General features: G+C 51.8%; 2 protein-coding genes across 4 annotated transcripts in view; both read left to right on the top strand.

The window, feature by feature from the left end:
- Window positions 1-12,998, top strand: part of CLEC18C (C-type lectin domain family 18 member C) — a 271,662-nt gene that overhangs the window by 63,942 nt on the left and 194,722 nt on the right. The gene's annotated exons all lie outside the window — the stretch shown is intronic.
- The window catches only part of LOC127034042 (heterogeneous nuclear ribonucleoprotein C-like 2), a 49,523-nt gene continuing 45,285 nt past the window's right edge, over window positions 8,761-12,998 (top strand). For both annotated transcript variants that reach the window (XM_050922470.1, XM_050922466.1), the window contains exon 1: window positions 8,761-8,942. In XM_050922470.1, coding sequence (XP_050778427.1) covers window positions 8,906-8,942 — 37 coding nt within the window. In that variant the 5' untranslated portion in view covers window positions 8,761-8,905. The remainder of the gene's footprint in view (window positions 8,943-12,998) is intronic.

Genomic DNA, 12,998 nt, shown 5'->3' with positions numbered 1-12,998 from the left:
TAAATTGAACAGGAGTACTTGTGGCACCTTAGAGACTTAACAAATTTATTTGAGCATAAGCTTTTGTGGGCTCCAGTCCACTTCATCTGATGTATAGAATGGAACATTTGTTAGTCTCTAAGGTGCCGCAAGTACTCCTGTTCTTTTTGCGGATACAGACTAACACGACTGCTACTGTGAAACCAATTAATAAATTTGTACTGCTCATCTTGAGCATTGCAAGACGGGTACATTCCTGGGGTACCGTGTGGGGAGCTGGGGGAATTTGGCTGGTGCTTTATTCTGTGTGATTCATGAGTGGCTCTGGGAGCATGCATGCAATCTAGCTGGGTGTGGGGCTCCAAATGCTGTTGTGCTGAGAGATAACAGTGCCTGGAGGGGTTTGCTGCTTGTCACTAGCAAAGCATTGTGAGAGACAGCCCAGACTGGAGAGTTAAGGGGGCACAGCAATCCCATAGTGCCAGGCTGCACTCTGGGATCCCATCACAATCCCATTCCTGGTTCCCCAGTTTGCCAAAGATCTCTGGGATACAACACTAAATCAAACTCTGATACTTCTAATGTAAAAGCCAAGCAGAAAACAAATGTAACCCCCTCCAAAAATTGCTTTTGTACATCACAGAAACCAGTAAAGGGCACTATGACGGGGGGCACTCCCCTCCTGAGTGCCTCTCAGTGGTTGGGTGTGGTACTGCAACCTTTTCCCCATTTCTGGCACCCACTGTAGGTTGCCAACTTACTAGGCAGGTCTTCAGTGGTTCAGCCCTCTGGCCAAGTCACACATTCAAAGCAGTCCCCTTCAAGGGTAGCAGAGAGTTCACCAAACTGCCAGCTCTCCAGCCCTCTCTCAGTGCCTTTAAGCCCAGCTCAGGCTTCTAAAGGAGCCTTATCCCCTTCTGGGAGCTTAGGCCACTTTACCCACGGCTGGTGGGGGAACCCAGGCCCACCCCCTGCTCTGGGTCCCAGCCCTGGGACCCTACACACAGCACCCACATACCACCTAGTTTAATTAATTGCTGCTGTTTTCCCCGGGCCTGTTCCCACCTGGTTCCTTTATCTTCACCCATTACCTTAGGGTTGAGTTCTCAGGTCCACCCCCTCCCAGCTCCATTAAACCCATTGCACAGAACTCCCGTCCTCCCCCTACAGTCCCAGCCAGTGTCTAGCCTGCTAGGCCCCTGCAGCGTCCGTTATCTGAGCCTGCTGAGCTCGGATTGGCTGCATCCATGCATGGCTGGAGGACCTGGCTCTGCTGCTCCTTTCCAGGGGTGTGGGATGGTGGAAGTGCAAGGCCTCCAGCCCAGGACCACAAGGGCAGGTGCGCTCCATCACCGGCACAAACAACAGAGTTCTGCTTTGCAGATCATCTTGAAATAGAACAAACTTTGGGCCTACACCCGATCAGTGGCTCATTAATTCCACTGCACTGTTTACACGGTTAACAGTAATGCTTCCTGAGGTATCCCTCTGCCACGCAGCACTCGGGGCAGACACGAGCACTTCAGAATAACACCAATCCAGAACAGAATTCGTGAAGAGTCAGCCGCCTTCTGTATTACTCCTTCCTCTCCCACTGCTTTCTAACCCATGTGTTGCCCAGCCTCCCCAATTCTCAAAGCCACTATGGTCAGTTCTATGCATAACCCTGGCCACACCCTTGGCTGTATACAGTCAACACACAGTACCAGGACCCTGCACGCTTAGATTTGAATGCTTAGGGCCGCCAGCTTACTCTACCGGATAATCAAAATGTCATGATGTTGTACCATGATGTTGTACAGTACTGGTTAGTGCAGAGGGTCTCAAACTGTGCTCCACGGACCACCAATGGGCCAAGAGCTGCATTCAGCTGGTCCACGGGTCGTTCCCTTTAAGGTGCGCAGGCCTGGCTCCACTACTTAAGTGCCTGGACCCTGGAGAAGATGCACATGTAAGGTGAGGTGGTGGCCTTGGGGGGAATAAGGGGTAGGTGGGAGGGGGCAGTGGGGGGAGAAGAAGGGGTGGGGGGAATTTGGGACCTGCAGGGTTGCAGTGGCCAGAGAAAGCGGCGACTTTCCCCAGCTCCAGGGCTGTGGCTGCCAGGGAGAAACGGCCCTCCTTCCCAGCCTCAGCTTGGGGATACTGCGATGGGAGAGACCCCCCTCCATCCCAGCTCCAGCTCGGGGGATACTGCGATGGGAGAGGGACCCCCCTCCATCCCAGCTCTAGCCCCGGGGATACTGCGATGGGAAAGACCCCCCTCCATCCCAGCTCCAGCCCGGGGAATACTGCAATGGGAGAGACCCCCCCTCCTTCCCAGCCCCAGCTCGGGGGATACTGCGATGGGAGAGGGACCCTCCTCCTTCCCAGCCCCAGCTCGGGGGATACTGCGATGGGAGAGGGACCCCCCTCCTTCTCAGCCTCAGCTCGGGGGATACTGCAATGGGAGAGGGACCCCCCTCCTTCCCAGCCCCAGCTTGGGGGATACTGTGATGGGAGAGGGAACCCCCCTCCTTCTCAGCCCAGCTCGGGGGATACTGTGATGGGAGAGAGACCCCCCCCTCCTTCCCAGCCCAGGGGATACTGCGATGAGGGAGAGACCCTGCTCCTTCCCATCCCCAGCTGGGGGGATACTGCGATGGGAGAGAGACCCCACCTCCTTCCCAGCCCCAGCTCACAGGATACTACGATGGGGGAGAGAGGGAGAGACCTCCCCTCCTTCCCAGCCCCAGCTGGGGGGGATACTGCGATGGGGGAGAGACCCCCCTCCTTCCCAGCCCCAGCTCGCAGGATACTGCGATGAGGGAGAGAACCTCCACTCCTTCCCAGCCCAGCTCGGGGGATACTGCGATGGGAGAGAGGGAGAGACCCTGCTCCTTCCCCAGCCTCAGCTTGGGGGCTGCCGTGGCGGGGGGAGAGGGCACATCCATCACATTAGAAAGGTAAGACAACTGATATTAAAATATGAGTTGTGTGCTTTTATTTCTAGAACAAAAAAACTTTAATTATTAAGATTTTTTTTTAACCAAAGTGCTTTACAGTAGTTAGCTAACGGTACGAACAACATTTGGAAAGATCATTAAATGGTCCGTCAAGACCCTCAGCAATTTTTAAGTGGTCTGTGGAAAAAAAAAGTTTGAGACCGACTGGGTTAGTGTCTATATGTACCAGTGTCCTTTACTGGGTGGAATCAGAATTCCACTGGTGGGTGGATATATGAGAAAGAGGGAGAGAGACCCCCATCCCCCTTCTGTTCAATGGCATGGATGCAGAGTTCTGTGCCCAGAGTACAGACAGGCATCCTGACATTCTCAGGGGCCATTGCGTGCAGCATGGTGACAATTGTGGAATTCCTAAAGGGTCATAGATCTCTCACAGGGTGATATATTGAAGCAACGTTTCACACTACACTAGTCTGTTCCGTTTGGGTTCTTAAGCCACGACACGTTGATACGGCACTGACCCCAAATCATTTCCAAGACATTACAATGTCCCTGCAAGCCTTGTTCTGAGGAAGGGACTGTCCTGGGCCCTACAAGCCAATCCTTCTTCTAGCTCACAAATTAGACTGTGCTCTGTTTGGGGCAGGGTCCTATGTTTGTACAGCTCCAAGCACAATAGGGCCCCAATCCTGACTATGGCATGCTACTGTCATAATTACAGTAATAGGGCCATCCCCCTAAAAACAGGATATCCTGCAAAAAAGCAAAAACAATGTCAACTCCAGCTCTTCCCCTCACTCATGTCCTCTTGTGCTTCCACACGAAGAGCAGCAGGCTCTCAACTGTTTGTAATGAGTTCCCATTAGTTGGTTCTGTGGAATTGTGCATGATTTGGCTGATTCTCATGGTGGGCTCATGAGAATGCGATCTCCTGGGTTGCCAAGTTGGAGCCCCAGGTGTCTCCAAACTGATGCCCTCGTTGCATGAGGCCTTACTCTGAAGGGGTGAATTTCAGCTGGCTCTGCCCAGAGAAGCACTATGGGCCCCAGACACACATTGTCCCAGTGTTTGCTGCACTCTCCTTCCTCCACTAAGAAACAGGAGATTCCAAAACTCTGCCCTGACCTCAAAGATTCTGAAATCCCTTGGGGCCAGCTTTGTACTTTATGTAGTTAAATTAGGGCTGTTGATTAATCGCAGTTAACTCATGTGATTAATTAAAAAAATTAACTGTGTTTAAAAAAATGAATTGTGATTAATCGCACTGTTAAACAATAGAATACCAATTGATATTTATTAAATACTTGTGGATGTTTTTCTACATTTTCAAATATATTGATTTCTATTGCAACACAGAATACAAAGTGTACAGTGCTCAATTTATATTATTTTTTACAAATATTTTCACTGTAAAAATGATAAAGTATTTTTCAATTCACCTTATACAAGTACTGTAGTGCAATCCTTTATCATGAAAGTGTAATTTACAATGTAGATTTTTTGTTATATAACTGCACTCAAAAACAAAAATGTAAAACTTTAGAGCCTACAAGTCCACTTAATCCTACTTCTTGTTCAGCCAATTGCTAAGACAAACAAGTTTGTTTACATTTCTGGGAGATAATGCTGCCTGCTTCTTATTTACAATGTCACCTGAACGTGAGAACAGGCGTTCGCATGGCACTTTTGTAGCCAGCATTGCAAGCATTACACGCCAGATATACTAAACATTCATATGCCCCTTCATGCTTCGGCCACCACTCCAGAGGACATGCTTCCATGCTGATGATGCTCATTAAAAAAATAATGCATTAAAATTTGTGACTGAACTTCTTGGGTGAGAATTGTAATGTCCCCTGCCCTGTTTTACTCGTATTCTGCCATATATTTCATGTTATAGCAGTCTCGGATGATGACCCAGCACATTTGTTTTAAGAACACTTTCACAGCAGATTTGACAAAACGCAAAGAAGGACCAATGTGAGATTCTAAGGATAGATACAGCAGTTGACCCAAGGTTTAAGAATCTGAAGTATCTTCCAAAAATCTGAGAGGGATGAGGTGTAGAGAATGCTTTCAGATGTCTTAAAAGAGCAACACTCTGATGCAGAAACTACAGAACCAGAACCACCAAAAATCAACCTTCTGCTGGTGGCTTCTGACTCAGATGATGAAAATGAACATGTGTCAGTCCATTCTGCTTTGGATTGTTATTGAGAAGAACCCGTCATCAGCATGGACGCACGTCTTCTGGAATGTTGGTTAAAGCACGAAGGGACAATATGAATATTTAGCGCATCTGGCACATAAATATCTTGTGATGCCGGCTACAACAGTGCCATGAGAACGCCTGTAAACAAGACATGGGCAGCATTATCTCCTGCAAATTGTAACCAAGCTTGTTTGTCTGAGTGATTGGCTGAAGTAGGACTGAGTGGACTTGTAGGTTCTAAAGTTTTACATTGTTTTATTTTTGAATGCAGTTATTTTTTGTACATAATTCTACATTTGTAAGTTCAACTTTCATTATAGAGATTGCACCACAGTTCTTATATTAGGTGAATTGAAATAAACTATTTCTTTTGTTTTTACAGTGCAAATATTTGTAATCAAAAATAAATATTGAGCACTGTACACTTTGTATTCTGTGTTGTAATTGAAATCAATATATTTGAAAATGTAGAAAACATCCAAAAATATTTAAATAAATGGTATTCTATTATTAACAGTGCGATTCATCATAATTAATTTTTAATCGCTTGACAGCTAGGGTGACAAAGAGTTCTGTGGCACTTTATAGACTAACAAACATATCGGAGCATGAGCTTTCATGGGTGAATATCCGACGAAGTGGGTATTCACCCACGAAAGCTCATGCTCCAATACATCTGTTAGTCTATAACGTGCCACAGAACTCTTTGCCGCTTTTACAGATCCAGACTAACACGGCTACCCCTCTGATACTTGACAGCTATGGTGACCAGACATCCCGATTTTATAGGGACAGTTCTGATCGTTGGGTCTTTTTCTTATATAGGCTCCTATTACCCCTCACCCCCTGTCCCGATTATTCACATTTGCTGTCTGGTCACCCTATTGACAGCCCTAATTTAAATAGGTGGATTTAATGCTGGGGAAAGGTGCTGCATTACTCACAGGAGAGGTACAGCATGGGCAGGCACAGGTCAAAGTTCCTTGCCCAGTCTGACAACCTGTCCAGCCAGAACCAGAGGGGAGTTCTGTCTCCACGGCCCACTTGTACCCCAGATTATCTGCGAAGGGCTGTGTGTGTGAGAGAGCGAGTGTGTCTGCCAGAGCTGCTGTGTGAGTGGCTGTTGGTGTGTTGTGAGTGGGTTGGTGTCTGTGGATGTTTTGGGATATGTGTGAGTATCTGTGTCTGGGCATGGCAGATTTCCCCGTTTCACTAGCTGCAGTAATTTTTTAGTCCAATTGAAGAGCAATTTGTCCGCATCTGCAGCAGGTTGCACTTGGAGGCCAGCTAGGGTGACTAGATAGCAAGTGTGAAAAATTGGGATGGGGGTGGGGGGTAAAAGGAGCTTATATTAAAAAAAGTCCCAAATATCAGGACTGTCCCTAGAAAAAATAAGGACATCTGGTCACCCTAAGGCCAGCAGGGCTAGTGGGCAGGCTGTGGCTCATCAGTCCTTCCGCCCCGAGACCTGGCAGGGATGGTCGACTCACTGAGGATGGGCTCAAGCAGCCGCTTATCAATTCCCAGTGCTGCGGAGTTCTCCCAGACGGACGACGGGTGGAGGAACAGTCGGGCAGCATTATTCATAGTTTGGGTCGTGACCCAGTACTAAGTCATGGCATGTAAGGCACTGGGTCGCCTTGCTCAGCACCCAGGGACCCTAACGGCTCTGGTTAGCACTGCCGACCGGGATGTTAAAAGTCCCATCGGCGGTGTGGCCCAGCTCTCATACTGCGCTGCACCCCAGAAGCGGTCAGCAGCGGGTCCGGCTTCTAGGCAGGGGGGCCACAGGGCTCCACGCGCTGCCCCTGCCCCAAGCACCGGCTCCGCACTCTTATTAGCTTGCGCACCTCTGCCTGGGAGCCAGACCTGCTGCTGGCTGCTTCCGGGGCGCAGCGCAGTCTGTGGTGCCAGGACAGGCGGGAAGCCTGCCTCTGCACCCCGGCTGCGCCGCTGACCGGGAGCCGCCAGAGATAAGTCCGCATCCCAACCCCCCCCCCCAGCCACTCCCACCCAGAACCCCTTCCTGCACCTCAAACCCCTCATCCTCAGCCCCACCTGAGCCTGCACCCCCAACTCTGACCCCCTCCCACACCCCAACCCCCTGTCCCAGCCCAGAGCCCCCTCCCACACCCCGAATCCCTCATTCCCGGTCATAGTCCTCACCCCTGCACCAGCCCTGAGCGCCTCCCACATCCCAAACCCCTCATCCCCAGCTCCATTGGGTCATGGGCATTAACAATTTTCTTCACTGGGTCCCTAGAAAAAAAGTTTCAAAATCACTGCAGTAGGGGGACCCAAGCCCTCCTGCTCCAGTGAGTCCCTGCCCAGGGCCCAAGGGGGAAAGGTGTGCAGTGTCTCAGCCTTCTCTTCCTGGGGCACCGGACCAGCCTCTCCTGGGCCACTTCCTGCTCCCTTCGGTTTCCGACCTGCAAGGTCCCGGTCAGCCTCAGCAGCTCAGCCCCTCTAACTAAGCATTGCCCAATGCTCTCCCCAGTGTCCCTGGGCCAGGCCTCTGCCCTGCCAGCTGGGCCTTAACCCTCTCCAGTGGCCCACTTGGTCCCAGAAGCTGCACATGGCTTCCAGCCTTTGGACAGCCTCCCAGCCCTCTCCTCCCTGCTGGCCTGGCAGCGCCCCCCTTCAAGCACATCCCCCCACTTGGGGCTTGCTCCTCAGCGTGCCAGGGAACCCTTGGCCCAGACTGGCTCCTCCCCTCCCTAGGCCCCCACAAAGCCCATCAGTCTCCCCAACTCCCACCCCCCCTTCCCTTCCTTCCATGCCCACCCCGCCAGCTCCCTTCCCTTCCTTCCATGCCTGCCCCATACCCCCAGCCCCCCTTCCCTTCCTTCCATGCTCGCCCCACGCCCCCAGCCCCCCTTCTCTTCCTTCCATGCCCGCCCCACACCCCCAGCCCCCCTTCCCTTCCTTCCATGCCCACCCCACACCCCTAGCCCCCTTCCCTTCCTTCCATGCCCGCCTCACACCCCTAGCCTTCCCTTCCTTCCATGCCAGCCCCAGGCCCCCAGCCCCCCTTCCCTTCCCTTCCTTCCATGCCCGCCCCACGCCCCCAGCCCCCCTTCTGTCCTTCCATGCCCGCCCCAGGCCCCCAGCCCCCTTCCCTTCCATGCCGGCCCCACGCCCCCAGCCCCCCTTCCCTTCCTTCCATGCCCACCCCACACCCCCAGCCCCCTTCCCTTCCATGCCCGCCCCACACCCCCAGCCCCCCTTCCTTCCATGCCCGCCCCACACCCCCAGCCCCCTTCCCTTCCTTCCATGCCCACCCCACACCCCCAGCCCCCCTTCCTTCCATGCCCGCCCCACACCCCCAGCCCCCTTCCCTTCCTTCCATGCCCGCCCCACGCCCGGCCTTGGGGGGCCCGCGGAGTAACAGGGCCAGCCAGGCAGCCTCTCTGGGTGCGCGGGGCCCCCGGCTCTTACAGGCCCCGGGCCCGTTGCCCAGGGTGGGGCAGGATCGGGCCCTCAGAGAGCCGAACCCGCCGGGGCCGGCCCCGAACCCCGGTCCCCGCGCTGAGCTCCCGGTACAGAAACACACACCCCCCCCGCCGCCCGGGAGATGGTTTGCTTCGCGCGCAGCCCTCCCCCCCTCCGCGCTAGAGGAGATGGTACGTTCCCGTGGTACAGCCTCACTCCCGACGGCCGTGGGCGGCCGGGGCAGGAGCTGCTGGCGAGCGGGGCGCGCGCGGGTGGGAGCCGCGAGCTGCAGCGGGCAGAGCCCCGCGTCCGCCTGGCGCCAGGCCCCGGCCCGGGGGGCATGAGTCTGTTCGGCGGCGAGGCGGGCGGCTGGAGGTGTAAGTAAGGCCCGGCCCGGCCCCCCCCCCCCGCTTTGTCCCGCGTCCCCCCCGGCTGCGTGCGCGGGGACAGGCCCGGCCCGGGGATGCTCCGCCGACGCATGGCGGGAGCGCAGCTCGGATTCACCCCGGCGGGCTGGCCTGGCTGGTGGCGAGGGCGGGGTGAGCACCGGGCTGGAGCCGCTGGCGGCCGGCGCACGCTCCGTCTGGGGGTGGGCGGTGACACCGGGCCAGGAGAAGCTGGTAGCCCCTTGGGCCGCCAGGCGGGGGGGGGGGGCAGTGGTTTACTCCCCTGCAGCAGGAAATCTTTCCTAGGCAAAATGGCTCAGGTGTCCTCATGAGCTGAGGAAATTCGCTCTCAGCATTGGGCTCTTGGTTCACAACGAGCCTTAGCTGCCGTTCCTCGGGCTGTGCCATCTTGTCAGGGCAGCCGCGTAGGAGCCTTGGCACCTCTGCCTCCAGGTGTGCCCGGATTCGTTGAAGTCCCAGGGCAAAATGCCCACAAAGGAATCAGAGGAGGCGCTGTCAGAGATTGAGGCCCCAAAAAAGGAGGCTTGAGGACTGGAGGGAAGCAAATGTAACTGAAAAAGATGGTGGGGCGATTGTGGGAATTGTAGAGCAGTGAGTCTTACTTCTCATAGACTCATAGGTCAGAAGGGACCAATATGATCATCTAGTCTGACCTCCTGCGCTGGTTAAAATACTAATTAAAATAGAATGGTAAAGCATCTAAATTAACATGAGATAATAGGGCTAAATCTGCATGGCTTCTGCAAAGGACTGTCATGCCTCTGCATCCTCTGAGAATTCCACAAAAAGGAGAACATCTGACAGGGTTTATTTGGAGTTTTAAAAAGCTTTTGACAAAGTCCTTCATGACAGGCAGCTAAGGAAACTGGAGTCCAAAATAAGGAATTAGCATGGATCAAAAACTGGCTAAGTGACAGAGAAACAAGGAGCAGGATTATTTGGCAAAAGGTTAACAAGGTTCCGTACTGTGAACACAGTTTTTAATATATTTATCAATTATCTGAAAAAGGAGGTGAGGTAGCAACATTTTGCAGGTGACATAGGATCATTTTAGATTAGTTAACACTAGAGAAGACCATGAGGAACTTCAGAGGGACCCAGTTAAGCTAGGTGAATGGGCAGCATGGTGGGAAATGATATTCCATGTTGAGAAATGCAAGGCAATGCACATGGGAAGAAATGATTTGAACTACTCCTACGCCTTGGTGTGTTCTAAATTAACTGCAATGACTCAAGAAAAAGGTCCCAGATGTCACTCAGTGAAAGTTGGCAGCTGTAATCAAAACCCCAAATGTTAGGGGGCTTAAAGAACCAAATGGGTGGTAATAAAAATATTATAATGCCATTTTATAAATCAGTGGTCTGGCTTCACCAGCAATACTGTATTCACTTCTCACCACTTCATCACTAGAAGGATATAGCAATAATTGATGGGGTTCAAAGATGGGTGACAAAAATAATTGATGAGGGAAGACTTCTGTATGTGGCAAGACTGAAGAGATGGGATCTGTTTAGGTTAGGGAGGGGCTGTGTGGAAGTATACAAAGTATCGAGGAATACAAAATAATGAGTGGTCTAGAGAAGGGAGATCAAGAACTCTGGTTCACCCTCTCTGATTACTAGAACAAAGAGATGGTCAAATTGAAAGACAACAAATGTAAAACTGTTAAAAGGAAATTCATTATACAAAGCATAATTCAGCTGTGGAACTTGCTGCCACAAGATATTGATGAAGCCAAGGGTCTAAGACAGAATGGACATTTATATTGATAATGAGGACATCTGTAGCTCCTTCAGAAAGGATATTAACACCAATATTTTTAGATGGAATGTGAACCCTCCTTCAGGGTACAAGCCAACTATGAAAGGATTTTGGGAAGACCCTTCCCCTAGGGGCAGGTTATTCCATTATTGTCCACTAGAGGGTTTCTTGCACATCCTTCTGAAGCATGTGGTGCTGGCCACTGTCAGATGATGGCTCTCTGAGGCCCTGATCTGGTGTGGGAATTCCTACGTTCTGTTGATTGATGGTCTGTTGGAGTTTGCAGGCTGTTTGATAGTAGCTTAGGCTGAAGCCCTATCTGAGCTAGCATAAAACAATGTTAGTGACACTATATTGCAGAGGCACTTGTACTACAGTGATGGGGGTCATAGAATCATAGAAGAGTGGGGTTGGAAGAGACCTCAGGATGTCATCTAGTCCCACCCCCCGCTCAAAGCAGGACCAACCCCAACTAAATCATCCCAGCCAGGGCTTTGTCAAGCAGGCCTTAAAAACCTCTAAAGATGGAGATTCCACCACCTCCCTAGGTGACCCATTCCAGTGCTTCACCTCACTCCTAGTGAAATAGTTTTTCCTAATATCCAACCTCGACCTCCCCCACTGCAACTTGAGGCCATTACTCCTTGTTCTGTCATCTGCCACCACTGAGAAGAGTCTAGATCCATCCTCTTTGGAACCCCTCTTCAGGCTGCTATCAAATCCCCCCTCACTCTTCTGCAGTCTAAATAATCCCAGTTCCCTCAGCCTCTTCCCATGAATCATGTGCCCCAGCCCCCTGATCATTTTCGTTGCCCTCCATTGTCCTCTCTCCAATTTGTCCACATCCTTTTTGTAGTGGGGGCCCCAAAACTGGATGCAATACTCCAGATGTGGTCTCATCAGTGCTGAATAGAGGGGAATAATAATAGTCACATAAGTACCTTAGAGAACGTGGTTTGTTGTCTTGCTGGTTCTTACAAAAGCTCATCAAGACTGCATTTGACAGAAGCATTTTGTAGTGTCATCGCATAGTACACCCTACAGCCATGGTTGTACCAGCACATTATGGGGCTCCTGAGACGCCTCCTCCATAGTGGCCAGCTGGAAGCTGGAGTTTTGGGATAAATCCTAAATGTAAGGCACTGCTTTGTTGTGGGATGGAGTTAGCACTGGCTAAAGTAGTGCAGCTACATGACTCGTGGCTTCCCAACCACACTGGGGAGAAATTGTTGTGGGCTACACAGATTCAACTGGACCTGAGCTAAAGACCTCATCCTTCCCCCCACTTACAACCTGGGCTTGCAAAATGATGGGGACAGTTTCTGTGTCTGCACTCTGTGTTCTTTCCATATGATGGTTTGTGCAAAACCTTTTCACTTGATAGTATTTGAAGTTCCGGTGCAGGCTCGTCTAGGTCCACCCTAAGTAAAACCCCTCCCTATCAACTAAAGGGAGAAATCACGAAGTCCAGGCTCCAGTTGATTACCGGGGACAACAAAGGAGAAAATAGGAATGGGAGTGAGGTCAGAGTTTGAAAATCAGGGAACCAGAGTGGGACACCAAGCAGAGAATCTTGGACAGTGCCCACCTTCCCTCAAAGGTGTCCAAGGAATTAGAGGACACGGCCCAGAAGAATTCTGCATGAAGATATGAGCTACAAGGGACTGGAAATGGGCCCCACCATAGCAGATCACCCCCCACTACACACACGCCCGCACGCACACACACACACACTCTCCCCCTGTGTAGCGTCCTTCTTCTGGAGTGATGGGTGGAAACTGACCAATACCAAGAGGAAGAGAGCCACGGATGAGGTATGTGTAGATTAGGAGGGACAAGGAAAAGTGCAGCCAGAAGAAGGGCTGCAGCCTGACACACCCTGCATAGATGTGCACCAGCATCGTCATCTTACTGCAGAAGGGACAAATGTCCAGGGAGTTCGTGGACTGTGCCAGGAACATGCCAATGATCATGGCTCCATGGAGGAGCCCCTAAGTAATAACCCGGGTGTGAGTGGTGTGCAGGCTGATCCACCGGGATTCCTTCCCCTCCTCAGGTGGTAACAGGTCCCACCACCTGGTGTTGAGGCAGAATACAAGAGTGAGGAAGTGGATGTTATGAAGCATGAGCAGCAAAACCTTGCCACTTGTTGTGAGTGGGGTCCTGATCTTGGCAGGGAGTTCCAAAGGCTGGCTTCTGTTATAATTATTTAGCTAAAGATCTAGCAGGCTCCAGCATGCTTCTTGGGGCACTGCGCCCTCACA

This window comes from Gopherus flavomarginatus, chromosome 14 (genome assembly GCF_025201925.1).
Source record: "Gopherus flavomarginatus isolate rGopFla2 chromosome 14, rGopFla2.mat.asm, whole genome shotgun sequence".
Taxonomy (NCBI): Eukaryota; Metazoa; Chordata; order Testudines; family Testudinidae; genus Gopherus; species Gopherus flavomarginatus.
The sequence above is the reverse complement of the archived record's forward strand: the minus strand, read 5'-3'. Positions and strand labels throughout refer to the sequence as shown.